At 41.6% G+C, this 27,632-nt stretch overlaps 3 protein-coding genes across 7 annotated transcripts in view; 1 reads left to right on the forward strand and 2 right to left on the reverse strand.

The window, feature by feature from the left end:
• ptprnb (protein tyrosine phosphatase receptor type Nb) overlaps positions 1-16,921 on the forward strand; it is an 85,298-nt gene extending 68,377 nt beyond the window's left edge. For all 5 annotated transcript variants that reach the window (XM_080877353.1, XM_080877354.1, XM_080877350.1 and 2 more), the window contains 10 exons: positions 1,872-2,168; positions 2,950-3,097; positions 4,800-4,873; positions 5,139-5,216; positions 5,323-5,442; positions 5,528-5,694; positions 13,378-13,431; positions 13,738-13,802; positions 15,462-15,535; positions 16,244-16,921. In XM_080877353.1, the coding sequence (XP_080733479.1) occupies positions 1,872-2,168; positions 2,950-3,097; positions 4,800-4,873; positions 5,139-5,216; positions 5,323-5,442; positions 5,528-5,694; positions 13,378-13,431; positions 13,738-13,802; positions 15,462-15,535; positions 16,244-16,315 (1,149 nt within the window). In that variant the 3' untranslated portion in view covers positions 16,316-16,921. The remainder of the gene's footprint in view (positions 1-1,871; positions 2,169-2,949; positions 3,098-4,799; positions 4,874-5,138; positions 5,217-5,322; positions 5,443-5,527; positions 5,695-13,377; positions 13,432-13,737; positions 13,803-15,461; positions 15,536-16,243) is intronic.
• Positions 16,922-17,344: 423 nt separating this feature from the next.
• LOC308393389 (tubulin alpha chain-like) lies at positions 17,345-22,293 on the reverse strand. The gene is made up of 4 exons (XM_080877109.1): positions 22,186-22,293; positions 19,698-19,920; positions 18,537-18,685; positions 17,345-18,451 (listed from the first exon to the last, which is right to left on the reverse strand). Exons 1-4 carry the CDS (start codon positions 22,186-22,188, stop codon positions 17,477-17,479), a joined length of 1,350 nt encoding a protein of 449 aa, XP_080733235.1. The 5' UTR covers positions 22,189-22,293; the 3' UTR covers positions 17,345-17,476.
• Positions 22,294-23,355: 1,062 nt separating this feature from the next.
• Positions 23,356-26,523, reverse strand: LOC308394440 (tubulin alpha-1A chain-like). Its single transcript, XM_080878787.1, has 4 exons — positions 26,380-26,523; positions 25,091-25,313; positions 24,844-24,992; positions 23,356-24,761 (listed from the first exon to the last, which is right to left on the reverse strand). The coding sequence occupies exons 1-4, from the start codon at positions 26,380-26,382 to the stop codon at positions 23,781-23,783; spliced, it is 1,356 nt and encodes a 451-aa protein (XP_080734913.1). The 5' UTR covers positions 26,383-26,523; the 3' UTR covers positions 23,356-23,780.
• Between the last annotated feature and the right edge of the window lie 1,109 nt (positions 26,524-27,632).

The raw sequence follows: 27,632 nt of genomic DNA on the forward strand, positions 1-27,632 counted from the left end.
ACCAGTATAGGCAATAAAAATTCTAACAGTCCGCTAAAGTCAATAAAATGGAAATATGATGTACAGGGAGTGCAGAATTATTAGGCAAGTTGTATTTTTGAGGAATAATTTTATTATTGAACAACAACCATGTTCTCAATGAACCCAAAAAACTCATTAATATCAAAGCTGAATGTTTTTGGAAGTAGATTTTAGTTTGTTTTTAGTTTTAGCTATTTTAGGGGGATATCTGTGTGTGCAGGTGACTATTACTGTGCATAATTATTAGGCAACTTAACAAAAAACAAATAAATACCCATTTCAATTATTTATTTTCACCAGTGAAACCAATATAACATCTCCACATTCACAAATATACATTTCTGACATTCAAAAACAAAACAAAAGCAAATCAGCGACCAATATAGCCACCTTTCTTTGCAAGGACACTCAAAAGCCTGCCATCCATGGGTTCTGTCAGTGTTTTGATCTGTTCACCATCAACATTGCGTGCAGCAGCAACCACAGCCTCCCAGACACTGTTCAGAGAGGTGTACTGTTTTCCCTCCTTGTAAATCTCACATTTGATGATGGACCACAGGTTCTCAATGGGGTTCAGATCAGGTGAACAAGGAGGCCATGTCATTAGTTTGTCTTCTTTTATACCCTTTCTTGCCAGCCACGCTGTGGAGTACTTGGACGCGTGTGATGGAGCATTGTCCTGCATGAAAATCATGTTTTTCTTGAAGGATGCAGACTTCTTCCTGTACCACTGCTTGAAGAAGGTGTCTTCCAGAAACTGGCAGTAGGACTGGGAGTTGAGCTTGACTCCATCCTCAACCCGAAAAGGCCCCACAAGCTCATCTTTGATGACCAGCCCAAACCAGTACTCCACCTCCACCTTGCTGGCGTCTGAGTCGGACTGGAGCTCTCTGCCCTTTACCAATCCAGCCACGGGCCCATCCATGTGGCCCATCAAGACTCACTCTCATGTCATCAGTCCATAAAACCTTAGAAAAACCAGTCTTGAGATATTTCTTGGCCCAGTCTTGACGTTTCAGCTTGTGTGTCTTGTTCAGTGGTGGTCGTCTTTCAGCCTTTCTTACCTTGGCCATGTCTCTGAGTATTGCACACCTTGTGCTTTTGGGCACTCCAGTGATGTTGCAGCTCTGAAATATGGCCAAACTGGTGGCAAGTGGCATCTTGGCAGCTGCACGCTTGACTTTTCTCAGTTCATGGGCAGTTATTTTGCGCCTTGGTTTTTCCACAGGCTTCTTGCGACCCTGTTGACTATTTTGAATGAAACGCTTGATTGTTCGATGATCACGCTTCAGAAGCTTTGCAATTTTGAGACTGCTGCATCCCTCTGCAAGATATCTCACTATTTTTGACTTTTCTGAGCCTGTCAAGTCCTTCTTTTGACCCATTTTGCCAAAGGAAAGGACGTTGCCTAATAATTATGCACACCTGATATAGGGTGTTGATGTCATTAGACCACACCCCTTCTCATTACAGAGATGCACATCACCTAATATGCTTAATTGGTAGTAGGCTTTCGAGCCTATACAGCTTGGAGTAAGACAGCATGCATGAAGAGGATGATGTGGACAAAATACTCATTTGCCTAATAATTCTGCACTCCCTGTATATGTGAGAAGCGAATGTCCAGGTTCTGCTTTTTATTCCCAATGTATGAACTGACTTTAATGTAACTTGCTTTAATGTAAAATGAGGCTTTCCCCAACTCTCTCAGCTGCCTCCAATCACCTTTTTTAGTGACAAAATAGTCCATTCAGATGCTTTATACAAATACAAATCTATATAAACACTTAAGAGGCACAACACAGTGAGAGGAGTGCAGTGTAACAGTGCATGCATAACTGGCTCACCAGGACCTGTGTCGCCAGCATATGGCCTCCAAAGGTGCCTTTGGACGCCTTGAAGCTGCCGCCCTAGGTGCTGTGGGAGGAGCAAGTGGAGGAGCAAGTGGAGGAAGTGGAGGAGGAGGTGGAGGAAGTGTTGCGGGAGGTGCAGTGGGAGGCGGAGGTACAGACTCGAGGGTGAGCAGCGTTTCATCCCAGTTCAGCGACGGCGCCCAGCCAAGCCCCAGCTCCCATAGCAGCACGCCCTCCTGGTGTGAGGAGCCAGCTCAGGCCAACATGGACATCTCTACTGGTCACATGATACTGGTTAGTACTCGATGACACGTAAGTGCTGTGAGGAAGTGAGGAAGCCAAATTTAATAGGTAAAACCTTAGAAAGGGATCAGTCAAAAGGTTCACAAGAAGATTTATGAAAAATTGAAAAATTAGATAAAGTCAAATTTACTTAAAGAGTATCTTTGCCTCACTGCTCATTTTGATGTTAAAAACATTTATAAACAGTCGCCAAATACTCATAACGACAGGACTTGTGTGTAAATATTTTGCTGGCTCTTCATTTTTTTGACGCCATTTGTCTCAGTTGTAGGATCACCAGGTAGCTACAGGATGAAGGATACTCTACGTTATTCTCTATTTTACTCTAAAATGGAAATTGATTTACAAAATTAACATTGTTATATTAAAGAAAACTTAAAATAACAGTTGAGCCCATAAACACATTAGACAAGTGTTGACTGAGGTCATTAATAACGTGAGAAGTAGGCTGATTTTCAAAATAGATTTCTATACAGTCAGACTTCTTCAAGCGCCCCCTGCTGGCCATTAGAAAGAATGCAGGTTTAAGGCTTTTATATACAGTGTACATACTGGCATTGGTAAGATTTTTCCCAGAGTTAAACTGCACATGAGTTTGGGCACATCTAAAGTGTTAGATGCTTACTCTAAAACTGGGATAAATTTAGTTTTAATTTGCTTTATTATTTTTAAAATCCTAAACTTTGGGTCAGTTTGTTAAAAGGTCTAGACAACACATACATGGTTCTTCATATAATGGAAAGATAGGACTGAATGTCCTATACTCCTAAAGGCTTACATGGAGGACCACTTAAGGAACAAGGACAGGCTGCTGAAGGAGTGGGAGGCTCTGTGTTCCTACCAGGCCGAACCCAGCGCTGTCTCCGTGGCTCAGAGCGACACCAACGTGAAGAAGAATCGCTGTCCTGACTCGGTGCCCTGTGAGTTCCTCAGCAACTTCACTCCCATCAGCATTAAGTATCCTGTAAAAGTTGCTCTGTTAAAACACGGGGCAAAAAAGCTGTCTGAAACACCCTGAGAGTTTGAGGCTGCTTAATATTGAATTATATCAAGATTTTAAGTGTATCTGTGTTCTCCAAAAAGTTGATTCTGTTCATCTGGACGTAGTGTTTTGTGGGAGAAACGTTTCGTCACTCATCAAAGTGACTTCTTCAGTCTCAGCTGACTGCAGGTTTCCCCAATCTTATAAACAGTACATTTGCATAATGACTGAAACCAGCCCACTGAAGGAACAATGGGCTGGGAGGTCAGTTCCTTAATCTTAATTATGCAAATTCTCATGACCATTGATCAACAACCACTGACCAAAACCCACTAATCAAAGACCATTGATCAATGGCCATGAGTACCATTTACAGAGAGTTGCGGAATGGCCGCAATCACAGCATTGTAAGATGGCGAAAGATGTACCCTTAGGCCCCCTCCTCGATTCAGAGATGGTCTTTCCCTTTTCACATAAATGACCTCCTTGACTCCGCGCTCAAACCAGCGTTCCTCCCTGTCCAAGATGTGTACTTCCTCAACCTTGAAAGAGTGTCCACTGGCCTGTAGGTGTAAATAGACTGCAGAGTCCTGGCCTGACGAGGTAGCTCTTCTGTGTTGTGCCATCCGTTTCGCCAGAGGTTGTTTGGTTTCCCCGATGTATAAATCCTGGCAATCCTCCTGGCACTTAACAGCGTACACTATGTTACTCTGTGTTAGGGGACCCGATCCTTGGGGTGGAACAGTTTTTGGCGCAGCGTGTTTTGGGGTTTAAAAGCCACAGAGACCCGGTGTTTTGGTCAGTGATTGTTGGTCAATGGTCATGAGAATTTGCATAATTAAGATTAAGGAACTGACCTCCCAGCCCATTGTTCCTTCAGTGGGCTGGTTTCAGTCATTATGCAAATGTACTGTTTATAAGATTGGGGACACCTGCAGTCACTTTGATGAGTGACGAAACGTTTCTCCCACAAAATGCTACGTCCAGATGAACAGAATCAACTTTTTGGAGATTTACTTTCCTGGATGATTGAGAATGCATCAAGATGCATCTGTGTTGATTTCTGGTTTCTCATTCTAGGCTTGAATTAGTAATGGTTTTACTTTTTTTTTTTTTTTTTTAGCTTAGATTGTTTACTTATTTACTTAAACTAAAACTTCAAGGGAACAGGATAGCAAAGAGAAAGTCAGGAAAATCTATAAAAATTAGACAGGCATACTTGGAGACTAGGTATACAGAGCTGTAGCAAACACAAAGTAAAAAGAAGAAGAGTTTCAAGGATGTGGAGCAGATTAGGGTAATTAAGAAAGAAAGAGAAATGTGCTAACGAATGCATAGAACACATTGAAAAGATGAAAGAAGTATTTTGAGGAGCTTATGAATGGAGAATATGAGGGAGCAGGGTAACTTTTTACAGGGAATTTTTAGTATAATTGCCCATCGAAAGGAAAATGCAGTTCAAAAAATTGACTACTCAAAGTGAAACAGTTAGAACATGCACAAAACTTCAATAAAATGTTGACAAATCTGAATTTTACCAGTTTATTCTGGCTATTGCAACCTGTCTGACCTCTGAAGTCACACACAAATTTAAGATAAATACGTTTTGAATACTTATTTCTGTGACTGTTGTCCTTTAGATGACCACGCAAGGGTGAAGCTGAAGGCAGAGATCAACCCTTCGCGGTCAGACTACATCAATGCCAGCACTATAGTAAGTCTGACCCTCCACTTTCACCTAAGCAAATCAAAATGTTGTCCTGTTAGAGAAAAATTAAGGCCTTCTGGCCAGCTTTGGTCTTGCAGACTATTATGGAATTGTCCAAATATCATTTGTAGATCAAAGACTCTCCCAATGGTCTGGTCCTGGTCAATGAAGCAAAAACAACAAAATAAGTCTCCCAGGAAAATGCAGTCCATCCAGTAGATGTGTCTGTCCACACTCTTGACCCCCCGTTCATTTCTGTCCTCTTCTACAGATCGAGCACGATCCCCGTATGCCGGCCTACATTGCCACCCAGGGCCCTCTGTCTCACACCATCTCTGACTTCTGGCAGGTCAGTTTAGCTGCTGATCAGAACAGTGTGCAGACATATGTGAATAATTTGTATCAGATCGGTTTTAAATGTGTATGTTAATCAGCACCTGTGTACTTTGTGTTAGATGGTGTGGGAGAATGGATGCACTGTGATCGTGATGATGACAGCTCTGGTGGAGGATGGAGAGAAACAGTGTGACCGCTACTGGCCTGATGAAGGCTCATCCCTCTACCATATCTATGAGGTGATGAGTGCGTGAGAGGGTGTGAGTCTGTGTGCGTGTGCAGCAGCAGCAGGGGTGATTTTATTCTTATTGTGTGTTCGTCCAGGTGAACCTGGTGTCGGAGCACATCTGGTGTAACGACTTCCTGGTTCGAAGTTTCTACCTAAAGAACGTGCAGACGCAAGAGACCCGGACGCTCACTCAGTTTCACTTCCTCAGCTGGCCAGCTCAGGGCATCCCTACCTCCACACGCCCCCTGCTGGACTTCCGCAGGTACTGCAGTTAAATGCCAAACTGAGAGAGTTAAATCCCATTCAAACAAGGTTTGAATGGGAGGTGGATTGACTTTCTTATTTATGGTCTTGTGAAGAAGAAAGCTTTGAAAGGACACTGTATAGTTCTGTGAGAAACTAGTACACCCTGACTGCTTCCATTGGAATTAACAACATAAGTAGCAGTGAGGTGTCACTAATCAGATGCCCATGATTAACTGATCATTAGTGAGTGTAAGCACCTCTATAAAATCAGAAATTTTGGCAGTTTATCTGTAGCATTTAGTTGTGTGTTAACACAATGCAACAGTGTTCCCAGGTGTGGACGTCCCAGTAAATTCACCCCAAGGTCAATGCTGTGCAATGCTCAGAGAAACTGCAAAAAACCCAAGAACTACACCTTAGGCTCTACAGGCCTCAATTAGCATGTTAAAGTTCATGACACTACAATTAGAAAATGACTAAACAAGTATAGCTTGTTTGGAAAGATTGCCTAGAGAAAGCCTCTTTTATTTGAAAAGAACATGGCAGCGCAGTTTAGGTTTGCAAAGGGGAATCTGAACAAAGCACAACACTTCTGAAACAATGTCCCTTGGACAGACGAGACCAAAGTAGAGATGCTTGGCAATAACCAAAACCAGCACATCTGCACAAATACCACACAGTGGAGGAGGGGAGATGATTTGGACTTGTTTTGCAGCCACAGGAGCTGAGCAGCTTACAGTCATTGAGTCGACAATGAATTTCTGTCTATACCAAAGTATTCTAGAGTCAGCTCTGACAGATAAAGCTTGGCCCAAACTGGGTCATGCAGCAGGACAATGATACCAACTCAGCAGCAAATCTATAACAGAATGGCTGAAAAAGAATTAAGGTGATGCAATGGTCCAGATCTCAACCTGACTGCAATGCTCTGATGGGACCGTAAGAGAGCTGTGCAGGAACCTCAATAAACCAAAGCAATGTTGTAAAGACGAGTGGGCCAGAATTCCTCCACAACAATGAGAATCCTGATAAAGTCATACAGAAAATAATTACTTGAAGGTATTGCTGCTGAAGGTGGTTCTACTAACTACTGAATCATGGGGTGTACTTAGATTTTAACAGGACTGCAGAGTCCTGTGAAAGCTTTATTTTCATTCAACTGTAAATTAAAAGTGCTTTACATAACATAATTACATACTTTAAATTGCTTTTTATTGCCAGTGTCTGAAGAGATTAAAATAAACTTTAAAATTTGAGTTTCCTTGAGTCTCACATTGCCTCTAACAGCTTGTCGATTGATTTCTATGTGAAGTACTCCAACAGTCCAAAGGATGTGTTCCTGACCAACACTAGCTGATAATAGCTTAACGAATGTGAACTAACTATAGGCTACCTTCACTACATAGACTCAAAAACAAAGTCCACATAAGGGCCAAAAGCAGTGCTGCTGTAGAACCACTGAGAACATTAGCACGTACTTGATTAACTTATAACAAGGGCTCCACTAGCTATCATGTGTGGTTTGTCACCTAGGTGCCATGTTTTGTAAGAAGCAATTTGTCCATGACGATACATGAAGTCAATTTCTAAATTATGGTTATTATTTGATTTCAAAACACCAAGAACTCAAGGCTTCATAACAGTAATCCACTAACCGCTAGCTGATGTCATGTTGGTCAAAGTGCTAGTTGGCTAGCTTGCCAATTGACTTCACCAGCTTATCCATGATGATGACTTCTATATAATGTAAAACAGCAAGAGCTCACACAAGCAGCAAATCAAGCATGCATATCAAGTAATACTTGATGTGCATGCTTTGGAGGAGTCTAGAAAATAAGAAAAGATGACAAAATCTTCCTTCAAAAGAAGCACCCAGCTATCCTCCCTCTGACCCAGAAGGAACAAAGTCATGCAAACTAACAATAAGGTAACTTAAAGACGTTACCTGATAAATAAACACTATAGATTCCCCCATCTCAGTCTTTCAGCCATCCGCCTCACTCCCTCCTCTCCTCCCACCCTGTGCGATGGAGGTCAGCGGGCCCCTGGTTTAATTTTGAACACATCTGTCTGTGTCATTCTTGTGGTTTGCAGCTAGTAGTCTGGGTCCAGTTGCATAGTCACAAAAATGATCATTGACTGATGTGGCTGCAGCAGGAGGTCCATCGCAGAAAACCCACTTCTTATCTCTGTCTCTCTCTATCCATCTTCAACATTTATCTATTTCTTTCTTAACCTACAAAAGCTTGTATTTAAAAAATATCTGTCTATAAAACATTTTTAAACACATGAAAAAGGACAACATTTTTGTTTGTACAGTGATAGGTAAATTATGGCTATGCACAGATTCCTAATTTGTGGTTAGGTCAGAGTTCTAAATTATCATCCAGTGCTAAGTAACTTAATTAGCAAGAAGCAAAATAATGAAACACAAAAAAAAAAAACCCTCCCAAAATTGATGCACAAACCTCCTGGAAATCCTTTGCCAAACAGCAAACTCGATTATTTGTGAGATATTAGAATTAAAATAAGTATGGCCCATGAACCAGCTCATTCAAAACACCTGTGCTGCTAACTCCAGTATTCAGATAATAATGTGGTCCTGTATTCTCCAAATCCTGTTATGATATTTATTACTGCTCTCAAGCAAAATTGATAATTTTTACCTTATAAAGTGCAGAGCTTAATAATACAATTGTTACGGGCCCCAGGAATGGTGCCACAATAACAAAGAAGAAATCCCTGCAAACACAGGTAAAGTTCAGGATCAATGAAGACAGTGCACTCGGTTTGCCTCTCAGATTGCATCTGACTCGTGGGCGGAAGTCCATCCCCCTAAAGCAACCGGGTTGCACCTGTCTTGGAATAATAGTTCCGCCTGGGGTGTTGCTCCATTTCTTTGTACCTTCTATACAGTTTATGTGACAAAATAATGCACTGGTTAGGTTGGTCATGTTGTCAAAGTCATTTTGGATATTAATAGCCACAGAAAATAACTGATAAACAAATTAAATAAATTAAATTAAATGATTAACACAAAAGTGGCCATGCATTTTGGGTGTGCCACACACTCCCCTACAAACCAAAAGTGGCTCCCGACACTTGCAATTAACAGTGTAAACTTCCATTAACTCTGAATCAAACTTTAACTCTTCACTCAATATACTCACAAATTACAAATACATATGGGTGTGCAATGATTTTCTACATTTTCTGAATACCCAACACTATATGTACCCAAGGTCCTATGCCCGTCTTAAACTCAGCAGCAGATCGGGTAAGTGACAGCGGAGTGTACACCAGGCATAATATGGATGGGTTGGACTGAATGCCAGTACGATTGTGGACACTGGTGCATATAGAACACTGGCTGTACACCCACAGAACTAACAGCAAGACGTGGCTGATACGTTGGCTGGCCAAGGGAAGAATAGGTCAGTATCTGGCCAGGTCTCCTCTGCCTTGTAGATCTCCTTAGTACGGGCTGAGGTTCAGGTTGAGACCCTTGAGTGTTTTCACTGGAGTCATTGGTCTGGGGCGCCAGCTGCTCTTCGCCAAACTCTGGTTCCTCCACAGGGGGCGAAATGTCATTCTCTCTCTCCTGCTCCATCTCTCCTACACTCACTCGGTCAAACTCTGATCCCATAGGAACATCGCCACCCTGCATGTCACCAGGTGTCTCAGGACTAACCAATGACCCGCTCACTGGGACCTGATTAGGAATGTCCCGATTGGTCCTTAATGATTCTCTGGGTACCCGCAGCCAGTAACAAGGTGCCTCCTCATCTGTTTCAGATCCACTTACATCACCAGCCTCTATTTGGTCGACCGTTTCACGTGGCTGATTTGACTTTCCTTTTGCCCTTGGCGGTCTATCAGGCATGCGATCATCTGTAATGTCTGCTGGTAGACCACCTGTAGCCTCCGAGTGAGTCAATCAGGTCCTGTATGCGGGGGAGGGGGTGCCGATCTGGCACAGTCTTTTTGTTGAGAAGCCGGTAATCAATGCACAGGCGCAATGATCCGTCTTTCTTTCTCACACAAACAATAGGGGCAGCATATGGCGAGTGTGATTTTACAATCCACCCCTTCACAAGCAGCTCCTGTATATATTCTTTAACCTCCCTGTACAATGGCTTTGGGACTGACGCATAAGCCTTTTGGACTGGGGTGTCATCTTTGAGTCTAACTGACATTTGGAGAGAGGGTATACATCCAATGTCACTGCCGTCCCGTGCAAAAGCAGCTGATTCCTCATTCAACATTTTCTCGACTATTCTCTGCTGTTCTGAACTAAGGTGACTGAGGTCAACCGGTGGTCGCCACAGGTCAGCAGGGGGAGTACCAGGAGAGGCCACATTAACTTCAGCCTTCAATACACAAGCTTGTGTTGGACCCCCATCTCCAACGTCCTGTTCGCCTGGCTCCAGAACTTTGGCAACATGTTGGATGGAGCCAAGTTGGGAACTCTTTGGCAGAGTGATTACTTGGTTTGTGTGGTTGGAAATTGGCACTCTAACAAATGGTTGTTTGGTGTTACTGATTTCCAACAATCCTTCCCCCACACTCAGCTGCTCTAGCGTGGCGCTATCCTCTAGTGGCTCATACAGGACAACAGGGTTGGAAATGTCAAAGGTAGATGGTACTTTACATCGCACATTTACCGTTTTACCAGGTGGAACATAAACATTTTCCTTCCCTACCCTAATGGTGGTTATACTGTGGTTTGACTCTTTCTGCAGATTGATAAAGTTGACCATGGCTCTTGCCTGTTCTTCCTCCACTCCTAGGGCTTTGCGGAGAAGGCTGAGGATCATAGTGTGTGCATCTGCATCACACTTATGACTATTAATCATCCCTTGGAGGACATTGGCTCCCAGTAGTGGCTGGGGGAGGGGGAGCTGGCTGATTAGGAAGGGTACTTCCATTGTAAGGTTGGGATCGGTGTTCCCCGGGAGATTAACTGTTAGCTCCACCCACCCATCATATGGGATTGGCTGTCCATTTGCTGCACACAGGTCAAGGCTTTCCCCAGGATCAAGAAGTTCTTGTAAGGGCCTCACTGCATATTGGGGAATGAACGTCTCCTTCCAGGATCTATCAATGATGCTCACTTGTGAGCCAGTATCAAATAGTACTGTCACAGCATAGCCGTTGACAAAACAATTTAGTAGGCTCCTTTTACCAATCAATGGCACTGTTCGGGCTGTACTGTCAGTAACTGCTTGGCTTTTCGGTGGGGAGGGCTGGCTTTCTTTGCAGCGTTTTTTTCCCTTTCCCTTCAGACGTCTCAGTTTGCTAGTGGGCATTACTGAGTGGGACTGGGGATTTGGGATGGTCTCTGTCTGTCCCTCAACAGAGACCGGCTCCCGTTTCCCGGCTGGTTGGTTCGTTTTAAACAGCCAATTGCCCTATGCCCGGCATCCCCACACACAAAGCAGTGATTACAGTTTTCTGAGCCTTGCTGCATACATTTGGTGCAGCTGGGTATTTTACCTCTCCTTGCAGCTGAAGGTTGACTTGGTGGAGGAGTGAGTGCCTGGTTAACAAGAGGTTGGGTGCCATGGAATTGGTCCTGGCCTGGCGTTTGGAAAGGTGCAGTCTTTGATTGGGTTGTATGAATAGCTGCCGCTTGTTGGCCCATTAAAGTCGCAACCATGTTAGTCAAAGCCTCTACTTGTGCACTAAGCTGTTGGATCGCATCATTATCCCCACTGTTTGCACTCACATCTCCTCCTTCCACCTGGACACTATGTGTATGTGTTGTTTTTTGACGGGGGGCATGACCTAACCTACGCTGGTGTTCATTTTCATCGCTAATCATCTTCATAACCTGTCTGAGAATCTCCTCATCAGTGACGTTGCTGTTTGAAAGGAGTGGCCTTAGTTGCTGTCTGATGTCAGTATGTTTTGTGCCCAGGCCTTGGTAGATACTGTGAAGAAAGACTTCCTGAATAGTTTTGGGTTCATAACGAATGTCTGTACTGACCTGTTTTGATTGGAACAGGATCTTCTGTTTGAGTCCAATCATGCGGTACAAGAACTGTTGTGGGGTTTCTTGTTCACTCTGTCTTGCACACATAAGCTCTTGGAACAATTCAGTGCTGGCCTTTTCACCCAGGTGTGATCTGAGAAAGCCCTTGAGTTCATTCACAGTGATTTCATCTTTGTTGATGAGCATATCCTTGAAGACACCTGGCTTTACAATTCTCAGTACACCCCGGATAACCTCAGTCTCTGTGAAACCCTCTCTAATGCCTTCATCTATCTGTTTACACATGCTGCTATAAGTTATGTCAGCATTGTGGTCCCCAATCTGGCCACCATGTACCTTAAATTCCCTCCGTTGGAGGTAAGAGAGGTCCTTTAAGGAAACCATTCTCTCAGTGGTTACATGTGATGAGGGGTGAGGTATTGCTGCATGTGTTACTGGGTCACCTATACTGTGTGCCCCACTAGGATGTGTGTTACTTGCATTTCTAAAATGCTGTGGCTCTCCACCCCGCTCATCATTTATGATTCTAGGCTGGGTTGGACTCAGATTGGTGGTGCGAGCCTGTGCACCAAAGTCAGTCTGCTGTGATGTTGTAGGCTCTCTGGGGATGAGAAGTAAGGGGGTGGTATGCTGTTGAGTGTTAGTAACTGGTGGTAACTGGCCTAAGGTAGCATGTGTCACTGTAGTGCGCTCGACTGTCTTAGCACTAACAACTGGTGACTCCAGTGGCTGCGCCACCCCATTAGCAGTGTTCAATAGGCCACGATTTTCAACCATACTGCATACAAGATCATTTAGCACCAGCAACTGACTCATTCCCTCATCCTCAGAATTTAACAAAGCATCTGACTGCATATAGTTGATAATGCAATCCACACAACCTTCTTCATCAGTGGACTCTAATTCACTACTCTGGCTGTCTGTGACCAGGTCCCTTGCGAGCTGATAGGCTTCTGCACCTGAAAGCTTATACAAGTTCTTTTTGATGCTCCAAACCAGCTCCTTGCGCGCTGCTGCCATGATGAGCTTCGACTAATGAGACACAGAGGTGCAGTTCCGTTGGTGGAGTGAAGACCCTCGTACAGATCTTGACTTCTCTTTGTGGACACCCACCAGCTGTCGTCTCGGCTACAGCGATGCCATCTCACGTTGACTTTCTGGTTCTAGTATCTCTGGACCCTCTTCCTTAGAAGACTCAACAGGAAGTGGATCCCGGACGAGCCCCCACAATTCAATTTGTTACGGGCCCCAGGAATGGTGCCACAATAACAAAGAAGAAATCCCTGCAAACACAGGTAAAGTTCAGGAGCAATGAAGACAGTGCACTCGGTTTGCCTCTCAGATTGCATCTGACTCGTGGGCGGAAGTCCATCCCCCTAAAGCAACCGGGTTGCACCTGTCTTGGAATAATAGTTCCGCCTGGGGTGTTGCTCCATTTCTTTGTACCTTCTATACAGTTTATGTGACAAAATAATGCACTGGTTAGGTTGGTCATGTTGTCAAAGTCATTTTGGATATTAATAGCCACAGAAAATAACTGATAAACAAATTAAATAAATTAAATTAAATGATTAACACAAAAGTGGCCATGCATTTTGGGTGTGCCACACAATCATAACCACCTGCACCCCATGTACCAAAGGCCATTTGCTACATCCTATTAACCTTTCCTTCCCCACTTCCCTATATGATCTCTCTCCTCAGGAAGGTGAATAAGTGCTACAGAGGACGATCCTGCCCCATCATCGTGCACTGCAGGTACTACACAAATGCCAAGATATGTAAATATTTGCTAAAATCTGCCCCTGAATACCACAAACGGTGTGACATATGTATACACTTGACCAACTTTCATGGAACTTCTGTAGTATAAACAATTAGTTTTAGTACTTTTTAAAGAGTTTATTATCATCTGTAGTTAGTCTTTAATTAAGTAGACAGTAGTCAGTAAGCTAGAATGGTGCTAGTTTGATGTTTTGTTTGATGTTATCTGAGTAAATTGAAGAAATTCTCATATTTATTTTGTGGTGTCTAATATTTACCTTTGTTCTTCTTTGCTTACAGTGATGGTACAGGACGGACCGGGACTTACATACTGATTGATATGGTTCTGAATCGCATGGCTAAAGGTAAACACTTATATTTATGACTGCACGTGGGTTTTTGTTCCATGAGAATGTAGTGTGTAACACGTCCAGGCAGTTATTTTAAAGCCCTGATCTATACAAATGGAGAGAGAGCTGTTTATGTCAATGACCACTACAACATAAAAACTGCATTTGCAGAATTACCAATCAAATGTGATAAAACTGCTGCAAAGGTTTGGTGATCTAGTCTAAAAAAATTTCCTATGGCTCTCTGCATAGTCATTGTCTGTAAGCAGTAAATCTTTTTCGTTGATGTTACAAAATTTTCCCATAGATTTTCTAAAGCTACAGTCATGAAGTGCTAGACACTGGTTGCTGGAATAAAACACTCCTTGCATTTGCTTTGCAGGGATCACTAGTAGACTGTAGCAGTCCCCTGTAGTTTGTTAAAGTCTTTCTTACAAAAGAATAAGTGAGACACAAACTGGAAACATGTTTGTTTGCCTTTAAAGTAGTCGTGCCTTATCACTGGAGTTAAAACGTGTGAAAAGGCAAAACTTTCACTTTGCCCCCCAGCAGTCTGCTTATAATTAAATCAGTCTCAAAGAGGGTTGTGTTGCAGAGTGATTTCACCTGGCAACTGCCTCCAACAACCACTCTCCAGCTAGAAAGGGAATATACATTTTCCCCTACCAACCAGTGTTTTTCAGGGAGTCATAAATTGATCTCTAGGCCTGTGCAACTGGGGCCTAACTGAGGTAAGTGACCCAAAGAAAGATGATTCCTTTGTTATCTCCTTGAGCAGAGTATACACTGACCATCCTTTTTGAAAGAAAAGGAAATTAAGCCGTTCCACGAGTGTAGACAAACGAATGCAAACCAAATTAGCGCAAAACTTAAACTCCCCTTGATCATTTTTAATACAGTTCATAATCTCTAATTGGAGAACTCTGTCTTTTACTGGGTTGTCCACATTTATAGTCTAAGAACTCTTGGGCTCCCGTATCTGGAACACTTATATATAAGCCATCTATGTCCACTGTGAATGACCATCTTTGAACAGAGAGCGGGGCTTTACGACACCAACTGTCTGCTATCTAAAATTCAGTTATGAGATCCCTTCCCAGACGCCTTAACGCCCACTCACATCCTGGGCCATTTGACCTCAATAAATCACGATAGGGTTGGGCTAGGTTTTACTATGGGTTCACCCGAAACCTTGGCTGATTGGAACCCACACCCATTTTCACACCTTGGCTCATGTGATTAGGTAGAGGATCAGTAGGGGGGCTTAAAATCCGGGACTGTCCACCAATTGCGCTTAGAACTAAAGAAGTTTCTCGGATGAGAGGCTTTATTAAGTTTTCTTTAAGTTCAAGAAAACTTAAAGAAGTCCAGACACTTTTCTTTCCAAGCTCCTTAGACTACGATGACCTGGAAGACTGAGAGCCTTCACAGATGAACACTTGTGGTATTATTATCTAGAATTCTTGGGGATCTAGAACTGCTGGGTTGTAGTATCTAAGATTTTCTTTTTGTATTCCATCTTCAGGACATTGTAGTTTAAAGCCATCAGATCACTGTCAACAGCATCTGTAGTAATATAATTCTAGAGTATGTAAAGTCTGTCTGCCCTTTTCCTCAGTCCTTACAAAAAACAATCTTGTAATAAAAGTTTAACCAGTCTATCTCTTTTTGCAGGCGTGAAAGAGATAGACATCGCTGCTACACTGGAGCATGTCCGAGATCAGAGGCCTGGGATGGTCCGCACCAAGGTGAGTTTCTCTTCTCTCTTTTCATTTACTTGCGGTTCATTTTTTTGTTTTTCTGAAGAATAATAAGAAATAAAGAAAAAATCTGTCTTAAACTAGTTTAAAAAAAGAAGCTTTATCTGAATTTGGTGACTACATTATTTTAACTGGTTTTAGACTGGTTTATGGCATAGCTTTGACTTTGTTTAGTTTTTAGCTGGTTTTAGACTGCTTCATGACTTTAAACTAGATTTAGGTTTCTAGTTTTAATTGGTTTCAGTTTTATTCTGGTTTCCAACATTAATTGAAACTAGTGTTGGAAGGAGTTTTAATATTTTAACTTGGTTTTTATAGAGCAAAATCATAGCTCTATAAAAGGTAATATCAGGCAAGGTAATATCAGTTAGTCACATCAAATCATTTTGATGATTCTAATTGAACAATTAGGTCCAAATATGTCTTTGTTCTTTCTCTGATTGGTGGACTAGTTTTAACCACACACTTCATTCAAATGTGGGCAGTTATTGTTGCAAAAACTTTTGATGGGATGTTTTGCTACTAGTCTTTGTGTTCAGTGATATGTCTTTCAGTCTTACATTAAATGCATATAAGAGTACAATACTTTTGCAGACAGACTTGAGCATTTCTTAGCTTCCAGTATTTTCTACTTTACGCTAAGTTCCTTTAACTTCGGGGAGTACCAATGGAAAATTGGCCTTTTCTCTTTTCCAGGACCAGTTTGAGTTTGCACTGACTGCAGTTGCTGAGGAGGTGAATGCCATTCTCAAAGCTCTGCCCCAGTGAAACCAGTATCGAGCAGGGCTCTGATGAACGGACCCCAACGACTTGACCCACGCGCTTGACTTGTAACCTACCTTTCTCTTTCTGTCTACTGACAAACGACAGCATTAATAGGAGTCACAGAGACTGAAGATTTTAGCAAGGAGTTAATCTGTTTCGATAGTTGACACGGGTGTGTCCAGGGACCTTCAGGAGAAAGAAGTAATGAAAATTAAACCTGGATCATGTGGCTATTGAAAGTGGTTTTCAGTTTTAAATCTGATTGTTACCTGTTGAAATCCAATCTGAAAGTGTTGTAGCTGTTGAAATGAATTGACTTTTGCCTCAAGGAATAAGCTAAATTTAAAATGCATATTTACGTCTACATGTATTTGAAAGCATCTGAATGCTCTAAAAGTGTTGTAATGCAGTGTGAAGACTGACATTTAATTTCCTCTCCTCACACGACTAACATCCTTTGTGCAATTTGGATTGTTTTGTGTCTCTGAATATTGTTTGTTGCCTCACGCAAGATAAAAGAAAATCTTAAAAAAAAGAAACTATTCTAAGAGAAAAAAATAAAAGCTATTTTGTATCTGTAAGACCTTAAATAAATCTTTTCGTGTGTAAGTGCTGCAAATACTTCATGCGAGTTCTGACTTTGTCTGAGGCTTCGCGACAGCCAGTTCTTTATTGCGGTTTTGTAGAACTACATCCATGCATACCACTTAGCTATACTTGCACCATTTTAATCCTTTAAATTTAGATCTCTTCACATGTTTTAATAGCTTTTTATAGACTCTTCAATTTGATTAGCTGGAGCTACAAATGTTTAAATTAATTTTTCTGCAAGTTTTCTTCCAGCTAACCAGGTTTGAGTCACTCATTTCCAAGCATTTACTTTGATTACATTTAACAAAACAAAATAAATAACTAAAATAATTCACACAAAACTTAAACTCTAATTCTCTGAACTTCATGTTTCATAGAATGTACACATTACAACTTGAGAGATTGCATTCATTCCGACCCAAAGTAAACACAGACAAAGTATAACTTTATTGTGGTTTTATTTGGAATAAATGCATTGCTGGCTGGAATGTGCAGAACTGCAGAAAGATACAAGTCCAATATTGCTTTGTAAACACTGAACTACAGCAATCAGCAAATGGACCTTCCAGAAGCCTAGTACTCCTCGCCTTCGTCCTCCTCTCCAACACTGTCGGTTCCCACCTCCTCATAATCCTTCTCCAGGGCAGCCATGTCCTCTCTGGCCTCTGAGAACTCTCCCTCCTCCATTCCCTCTCCCACATACCAGTGGACGAAGGCCCTCTTGGCGTACATCAGATCGAACTTGTGGTCGAGTCGAGCCCAGGCCTCTGCGATGGCGGTGGTGTTGCTCAGCATGCACACGGCTCTCTGCACCTTGGCCAGGTCTCCTCCAGGAACCACGGTGGGGGGCTGGTAGTTGATGCCCACCTTGAAGCCTGTAGGACACCAGTCCACAAACTGAATGGTGCGTTTTGTCTTGATGGTGGCAATGGCTGAATTGACATCTTTGGGTACTACATCACCACGGTACAGGAGGCAGCAGGCCATGTACTTTCCATGGCGAGGGTCACACTTCACCATCTGATTGGCCGGCTCAAAGCAGGCATTGGTGATATCAGCCACAGAGAGCTGCTCGTGATAGGCCTTCTCTGCTGAGATAACAGGGGCATAGGTGGCCAGAGGGAAGTGGATGCGAGGGTAGGGCACCAAGTTGGTCTGGAACTCTGTCAGGTCCACGTTCAAGGCTCCATCGAAGCGAAGGGAGGCGGTGATGGAGGAGACGATCTGACCAATCAGCCTGTTGAGGTTGGTGTAGGTGGGACGCTCGATGTCCAGGTTCCTGCGGCAGATGTCATAGATGGCCTCATTGTCCACCATGAAGGCACAGTCAGAGTGCTCCAGGGTGGTGTGGGTGGTCAGGATGGAGTTGTAGGGCTCCACCACGGCTGTGGACACTTGTGGAGCTGGGTAAACTGCAAACTCCAACTTTGACTTCTTGCCGTAGTCAACAGAGAGACGCTCCATGAGCAGAGAGGTGAAACCGGAGCCGGTTCCTCCTCCAAAGGAGTGGAAGATGAGGAAACCCTGCAGCCCTGTGCACTGGTCAGCCTGGAAAATAAAAGTGTCTGAAACGTTAACCCTCAAGTCTTATTAAAAGCACCAGCTTTAACTTGTTCCAAAGATTTGTGCTCACCAGTTTGCGAGTCCTGTCAAGAACCAGGTCAATGATCTCTTTACCCACTGTGTAGTGACCTCGGGCGTAATTGTTGGCTGCGTCTTCCTTTCCAGTGATGAGCTGCTCGGGGTGGAAAAGCTGGCGGTAGGTTCCTGTACGGACTTCATCTGAGGAACAAACAAATAGACCTTTAGTGGTGGCTCCACTTCATCATGAAACACTGGGCGCCTTTCTTATATTTGTGTCCAAAGCTGCAAAAATTTATGCTATGAGTAAAATCATTTATTCAGAATGAAGCTATATTTAAGCCTATTTTAGACCATTTACTGAGGGGTTATGAAGTGGCTTCCTACAAAAAACTTAAAGTAACTCGACCACATTTATTTAATTTGAAAAAATTGTGAGTCAACACTCACTTTTATTGCCCAAGTCATAATGGATGGCAACCCAACTTAAAAATGAAAAACTCTGACTTTTGCAACTGCCTCCAAGAGCCTTTGGACCAATTCCTATGTGAAGGCTAAAACCAAAGCATGTGGGTCTTAGTTTTGCTTTCAAGTGCCTCACTTGTGCTGCTAGCACCAACAGTGAGCAGCCAACTAGCTATTCTGTTCTATTCTATTAGAATAGCCCTTTATTGTCATGGTACATGTACAACAAAATTATGAGTGCTCCACACCAACTGTGCAGGAGTTTAACAAAATGGAAATGACATCACGAATAAATAGCAAATGGAAGATTGGTAGCATTAGTCAGAAGAAAGCCAGATTTTTGTAGTAAAACCTGTCTGACCAAATATGAATTTGACAGTTAGGGGAAACTTCGATAAACATCAAGAGGCTGTTCCACTGATTGAGTGATACGAAGTCAGAGAACATGACAAAAATGTTCCTAATGACGGCAACAAAAGTAAAGTGGCTAATGTAATCCAGAGCTCAGAGCCAGCAGTGTTGGTATCAGCAGGGAAAGGATCAAAGCAGATTGAAGAAAATGGCACAGAAAGGGGATCGATCTCTTGTTATCTGGTGAAGTTGCAAATATACTGGAGAATGATGTGTACCTTACTGACTTTTTGCTCATCTGTAGTCATTTGTGGGGAACTTCAACATTAATTTAAACTTTCTCATACACAACTGGTTTTAAAATAAGGGACCAAGCTGCACATTTAGAAATATTTACCAATGACTGTCGGCTCCAAGTCCACAAAGATTGCTCTGGGAACATGTTTGCCAGCGCCAGTCTCACTGAAGAAGGTGTTGAAGGAGTCGTCGCCTCCTCCGATAGTTTTGTCACTGGGCATTTGACCGTCCGGCTGGATGCCATGCTCCAGGCAGTACAGCTCCCAGCATGCATTGCCCATTTGGGCTCCGGCCTGGCCGACGTGCATTGAAATACACTCACGCTGTGGAAGAGCAGAGGAAAAGATGAGTTAGCCTAGCTCTTGCTTTGCATTTACAATGTTTATCACAGAACTGCATTTTAAGGCAGTCTATAAATGATCAAATATTTATGACTGTCATGTATGTTTGAATAAGTAACCTTGTTGCCAAAACTGGTTATTTGCATTTGGGTGAGTGCATGAAAAACCCTGGTTAATAGGGCACCATATCAGTTTTAATATTTTGATCTTGGTTAGCAAATACACAGCAGATCATAAACAGGAAAAGTATACTATTACTCTAATTACAGTCCAGATTATTTTACTTTTGAGGAAGGTCAAAGCTTTTTAAGGTAGTAATAAACTTGCATGTTCTCGTGAACAACAGGGCTTTGTAAATATTTGCACCATTTCCAAACACTGAAAGATTTTAATCCAACAGAAAGTCTAAAAAGGTGAACCGACAGTTTTATTTTCCTATATTTGGAAATGAGCTGTTGGAATCCAGATTAAAGTGGTTTCCTGGTTATGTCCATTTCCATCCTTCGTGTGGTTGTTTCTCAAAGTCTTTTTAATCAAGAACCCTCAGAAGCAAAAAGAGAGTTGAATGTGATACTAACAACGGTGTAACTAATTGTACTAATCAATTTGACTGAACTTTAAAGTTTCTGTAAGTATCTAGACCCGATTTAAAAAACTAACCTCCCATTAGTCTTATTGAAGGTTTAGGTTCTTTATTAAAGCAAGTAACAAAGGCGTTGAGAATATTACCCTCTATATAGTGAGTAAACTCGTGGGTTAAAGTACGATCAAAAAATAATAATTCTGAAATGAAAAACAAAGTGGTGTAGGTGGTTAGAGATAAGTGTCTGAATGTTTAATGACATAAAACATTAACATTTATTTAAAAATGTTTAATTCAGAAGACTTAGTAATTTCATTTGTAAGATTTTTGGAAACAAGACACATTCAATTGTAGAGTGTGAAAGGAAAAAAGATTAACTTCAGTGCAGTGTCAGGACATGCCGGTGTTGTGCCAAAAAGTGATTGTCTGCCAAAAACTGATTTCCGGTATTTGCCAAAACGCAATTGCTCATATTTAAAGTGCTATAAGTAACTTGTTGGGCTATAATATGTTAAACATATGTCAAATGCATCCCTTGACAAAGTCATCTTGAGCCACAAACAACATTCATGTAACAAGATACAAGCCGCAATCAGTTTTTGGCAGCGACTTTTATATAACCTTTATTTATGCAGTAAAAAAAAAAAAAAAAAAAATCTCATTAACATTAAAAATGTATTTTGTAAGAGTAAGTTGCCCAACAGGACAGCAGAAATGGCAGCAAATATTACAATAGTTCTGTAAAAATATTTTAAATGGGGATAAAGGACCGGATTGGCTATAATGTAAGTACAAGTTGTAAAGATACTTAAAAAAACAGATAATTTTTTAATTCTTTATGCAACCCCTTTGTATCCCCTGTTCACCGAAGTCTATTTACGAACATACGTAAAGATATTACACATAAAAAATACACAGAAACACTGGAAATCAGTTTTTGGCAGACAATCACTTTTTGGCACAACACCGGAACATCCGAGCAGCAGTTTTACCCTTAGGTAGGGCTTTCCGCATGCCTGATGAGCTCCAACATGGCAGGGTGACCCCTCCCAAAAACAGCAGATCACTAAAAATCACCCTGCGGGCAGAGGAGTTTTGAAAAAAAAAAAAAAAAATCCATTCAGAGCGGAAGCAGCTCTGCTCCCTGCCCCCACTCTGATCCCCACCTCTGTGTAACGTTCACGGACAGGGCGTTATCTAATGGCGCCAGTTAAAAAAAAAAAAAACCCCAGAAGTTTCAGTTTCAGCACGACCGCTTACAGAAAGACATGACACGTGTGCACACGACCGTTACAGGCCATTTCTATTTCTTTAAAACGTCTTTTTTATTACGAACTCGTGGGGTTTGATCTGCACTCTTTTTTTTGTCTCTTTAGTTTTAACTGCGCCAGCAGTTTGGCCTGCTTCCACGTCACATAATGTTAAGTGCGCACATGCGTACACAAAACAGAATTTTTAAAAAAAATATATTCAAAATACTTTTACTTAGAGCTATATTTTAAGATTTAAATAAATTAGTCCATAGCGCTTGGCAGTTTTTTTTAATCATTTATTTTTTTTAACAAAAACCTTGCGTTTATTGTAACACCCGTCATTATGTGACTTAAAAAGAAAGCAAGCAACGTTATTTTAAAAAAAAACCGACAAACGTTTACTAAGCTTACCATTTTTGTGCTGTTTTCTCCTTCGACCCGACGTTGAAGAATCGGTTGGTGAAGGCAGGACTGAAGAGCGGAAGAGCAGCCGGTCTTATTTATACTTTTTGAGGGGGCGTAGCCAAACCGAAGGTTTGAATTTCCTGTTGGCGGGAACGAACGTTGGGTAGTGCTGCATTCACATACGGTCCGATTTTGTATCTCGTCTTTCAGTATGTCGTCTTTTCAGCTCTAAACGTGTCTTCACATTTCGTGTTAAGACAGAAACAAAAAAGATAGTCTGGATAAAAGGTGAATTAAAAGCCACCGTTGCCTACAATAATTGTCCATCAGGCTTTGAAATAAAGTTTTAAATATTAGTTGGGCTCAGAGAGCCAGATGAAAAATACTTTAAATAATTTGAAAAACTGAAATTAAGGTGCATTAACTCTTGATTTTTTTTCTTTAGGGAAAACAAAGAAAGTTGAACTGACGTTATTGTAGTGATGACATATAACTGTGACTTTTTAACTTTTGTTGTAATTACCCTCTAAAGAATTTGATTAAAACTTTTACCACCAGGTAAAGTGGGTGTTATGAGACATTCTCTGGTATCTACTTTGAGCACTCAAAGTGCTTTTCTGCTATAAGCTTCACCCACAAACACATTCATACAAGTGTGTCTTATACCTAGACACTTTTAACTTTAAAAAAATGCTTTTAAAAAGTGTTTACTTTTTTCCTTTGATTCTTACCCCCTTTTTCCCAATAACCTTTGTCTTTTGCCAGGCTGCCATTTCAACTCAGGACGTGTTGTTCATGAATTACCTTGTAAAACAAAGGTTACACTGAAACACTCACTTAATATCTCCTCACCAAAATGAACACAACTAGGACGTGAATTCTAAGTGGTTGTTTCTTCACATCCCGTTGTTAATTTTAGCGATTAAAAAAAATATATTTTTATACTATTTTTAATTGCAGTCATTTAAGGGTTTTTAAACTTATTTCTGAGATATGTCATATAAAATGTAAAAAGCTCGCAAACATGCATTCTTTCGTTCAGCTTCCCTTTCAAATAATGACAAAGAAAACCTCCTTAAGACAACATAATGACATATTTGTTCCAAAACATATGAATAAATAAACTGCAACAAGTGATTACCTCACATTTATTCTTTATGGATGAAGAGCAAACACTACAGGGAAAGCAGGTCTAATCCTGGGTCGTTGTTTTTTTGATGCGTAAGATTTAGATATTCAGGCTATTCAGGAAGGGCAAATAAAGCTTGAGTTGTGCAGCATGATTAGACAAAGACTTGTCAGTTTAATGTCTCAAGAAAAAGACACACGGTAAACATGATATCTTGTCACTGCAAACAGAGGATTGTAGAGTGGAAACTAGGGTCTAAGAATATTATACAACAATGCAAATGTCGAGGTGCTTGCCAACTTTGAAAGGCTTATAGGTAGTAGTTTTAATTTCACAGAACTGAAGGAGCAACAAAAGGCTTTACTGTGCTACAAACAAAGCTTTTGTCAGATTATTGTCTAAAACCTACAGGAATGTGCAGCTCAGTTTGTTTGAAAGAAACTTAGACTTGATCTCATTGATTAATTTAGCTTTAAAACTCCTCCCCCTCTTCCTCTCCTTCATCGCCGATGCTGTCAGTTCCCACCTCCTCATAATCCTTCTCCAGGGCAGCCATGTCCTCTCTGGCCTCTGAGAACTCTCCCTCCTCCATTCCCTCTCCCACATACCAGTGGACGAAGGCCCTCTTGGCGTACATCAGATCGAACTTGTGGTCGAGTCGAGCCCAGGCCTCTGCGATGGCAGTGGTGTTGCTCAGCATGCACACGGCTCTCTGCACTTTGGCCAGGTCTCCTCCAGGAACCACGGTGGGGGGCTGGTAGTTGATGCCCACCTTGAAACCTGTAGGACACCAGTCCACAAACTGAATGGTGCGTTTCGTCTTGATGGTGGCAATGGCGGCATTCACATCTTTGGGTACCACATCACCACGGTACAGAAGGCAGCAGGCCATGTACTTCCCATGGCGAGGGTCACACTTCACCATCTGATTGGCCGGCTCGAAGCAGGCATTGGTGATCTCAGCTACAGAGAGCTGCTCGTGATAGGCCTTCTCTGCTGAGATAACAGGGGCATAGGTGGCTAGAGGGAAGTGGATGCGAGGGTAGGGCACCAAGTTGGTCTGGAACTCTGTCAGGTCCACGTTCAAGGCTCCATCGAAGCGAAGGGAGGCGGTGATGGAGGAGACGATCTGACCAATCAGCCTGTTGAGGTTGGTGTAGGTGGGACGCTCGATGTCCAGGTTCCTGCGGCAGATGTCATAGATGGCCTCATTGTCCACCATGAAGGCACAGTCAGAGTGCTCCAGGGTGGTGTGGGTGGTCAGGATGGAGTTGTAGGGCTCCACCACAGCTGTGGACACTTGAGGAGCTGGATAGATGGCGAATTCTAGCTTTGACTTCTTGCCGTAGTCAACAGAGAGACGCTCCATGAGCAGAGAGGTGAAACCCGAGCCAGTTCCTCCTCCAAAGGAGTGGAAGATGAGGAAACCCTGCAGCCCTGTGCACTGGTCAGCCTGGTGGTAGAAAATAAATCTTTTTATTGTTACTAGTTACACTGGAAATTTTAACTCATGACATTACAAGTGATAAACTCACCAGTTTACGAATTCTGTCAAGAACCAGGTCAATGATCTCTTTCCCGATGGTGTAGTGACCTCGGGCGTAGTTGTTGGCTGCATCTTCCTTTCCAGTGATGAGCTGCTCGGGGTGGAAGAGCTGGCGGTAGGTTCCTGTACGGACTTCGTCTGTATTTGGAAGACATTGAGAGTATACTCAAAGATTAGGAATGGTGGTTTGGTTTGACACTTAATTTATCACTCTCTAGTTATTCCTGCATTCTTACCAATGACAGTTGGTTCCAGGTCCACAAAGACAGCCCTGGGAACATGTTTTCCAGCTCCCGTTTCACTGAAGAAGGTGTTGAAGGAGTCATCTCCTCCTCCAATGGTCTTGTCACTGGGCATCTGACCATCCGGCTGGATGCCGTGCTCCAGGCAGTACAGCTCCCAGCATGCATTGCCTATCTGGGCACCGGCTTGGCCAACATGGACAGAGATACACTCACGCTGCAAGAACAAGTGGTTCAAATGTCAAACAAAGATCTGAAGTAAAAGCTACATTTTAATGTCTTTGTCACAGATTTTCTTTCCAGCTTTAATACACTAATCAGAGGAGATTATTCAACAGAAAACAACCCCAATGTCAGACAGAAATTCTGTTGTATTTTGTAGCATCAAAAGGGGACTTTTTATTGGTAACTTAAAGAACACAAAGGTCTGTACTACAATGGCAGGAAAAACATCTCAAATGAACTGACAAAGGCATATGCACAGACTATATATCAGAGTTATTATAGATGTACAAATTTATCACTACTTACTGTTATTTATTTATGTTTTCATCTTTTTTTGTTTTCAATTCACTTTATTTGCAGTTAGTCTTTAGAATGGCCTGCTCATTTCAGTTTAGTCTTTATTGTTTTTAAATTTTTTGTTTCAGTGTTTTAGTTTTTTCACAAATTAACTGGGGCATTTATTGTAGTGGGGGTTTAAGAAGTTTAGAAAGCGTATTAAAATAAACCACTCTCATACCATCATGAATACTGTCATGTAGACATGCCAGTTTCAGTGCTTGATATGTTGACACATTTGACCAAATTTGAAACTAAAGAAGAAAACTAAAGACATTTCCTATACATTTGGATTTAATTTTAGTTACTTGGTTAATAAAAAAATATCATTTGAATCAGTTTTGGTTTCAGAATAGTTTTTTTTTTTTAAACTTATTTTTATTGGCTAAAAGGAAGAGGTGAATTTAATCAGACATTTAAGAAAGATCAGAAAAGAACAAAGAAAGGAATGGGAAACAAAGAAAACCACACCAGAATATAACCTTCAAAATAAAACAGGAAGTAAACTGAAAGGGGGTCCAAACTTAGTAAGATGCAGAAAAATACAGGAGGCATTTGGAAAGAATAAATACTCCAAGAAAGAGATAAACTAATAAATAAATAAATAAAAAATCACACTCCATTTTATACACTCAATGTCCCTGTGAGAGGTTTTTTTCTCTCAGAAATCATCCGAAGCTGTTCAACAGAGGAACTTAAACAGAAAATGAAAGGCTTCTCACCATATTTTTGGAGCTTTGAGGAGTCCCTTGTTCACTTGAGAGGAGTGGCTGGGGATATTGTGTGTGAAATGCGAGTGCAGTAAGCTGCTTTATAGCCAAGCATCACCAAGCAACAGCCTGCAATGTTGTGGTAACTGGAGGAGCTGAAGAAGCAAACACCAGCTCCTTCAATAACAAATGAGGGTGCAGAACACAAAAAAGAAAACCCACTGTACAAACAGAAGGTACTAAAGCTGTTGTTATACACACAAGTAACCAACAGTGAAATATTTGGCCCATAACTGTGTCACCTCACCTAATTTTTCATGTTAGATTTAAGGTAAATCTGCTGTTCTGTCTGTGCAGTCAGTACCTTGTGGTTCAGATCTGAATGAAAAATTTAAATATGATGGAAACATTTATCTGTGGATGGCTCTAACTCATAACTCTTTAATTTAAAAAAAAGTTTCTGTGTCAAGCATTACTTCTTTAATGAAATACTGCTCAAATTAGAAGTTTGGTCATGTTGAAGTGACACATTGGCAGCCTGGGTTTTCTAATCTTGCAAATGAATGATAACGGATACCTCCCCAGAGTGAATGAATAGGCTTTTGTTACAGCTCACCGTTGCATCACCACTTTAGTCAAGATTCATTTGCAATGTAAAGGCAGCATATTCCCCAAGGAAAACATTGCAACACGCTTTCCTCAAAGCCAGCTGACATTTGAGATCACCGTTTCTTTTCCAGTAGGTCTCAGTTCAGAGCTTTCAGCTATGTACACAGGAGAAAGAAAAGGGGAGTATGGTGGTACTATTGAGAAAACCGGATAAATGCAATACCTGAGGCTGGAGATTAACAAAGGATTATGTTTTCCTAAGGAATTTTCCTCAAAACATTAATTTCTTAAAAACCACCAGGTCACCAGTAACCTGTTTGTGGTAGAGGTAGTTTCTTTTACCCAGATAGAAGTCATTTACCAGTAGGCCAGAATATGTAAGATCTAAAAAGTAATATCTTTTAGTTTCTGAAACTAGAATGTCTTCCTCCCATCACCCACAGCTTGTTCTGAAGGAACAATCTAAAGTATCATCAGGCGATTGTGATTTGGTGCTATATAAATAAGATTGAATTAAATAAAACTATACAGTGTAACCCTACACCTAAGAGGGTTGTTGGTGAACTGGAGGAAGTTAACAGGTTAGGTTTAACAAGAACTTCCCCAGTTTCTAAATGGACATATTATATTGACTAAAGTGCTTTAGGAAGTTTATA

Source organism: Rhamphochromis sp. 'chilingali', assembly GCF_963969265.1.
Source record: "Rhamphochromis sp. 'chilingali' genome assembly, chromosome: 3".
NCBI lineage: Eukaryota > Metazoa > Chordata > Actinopteri > Cichliformes > Cichlidae > Rhamphochromis > Rhamphochromis sp. 'chilingali'.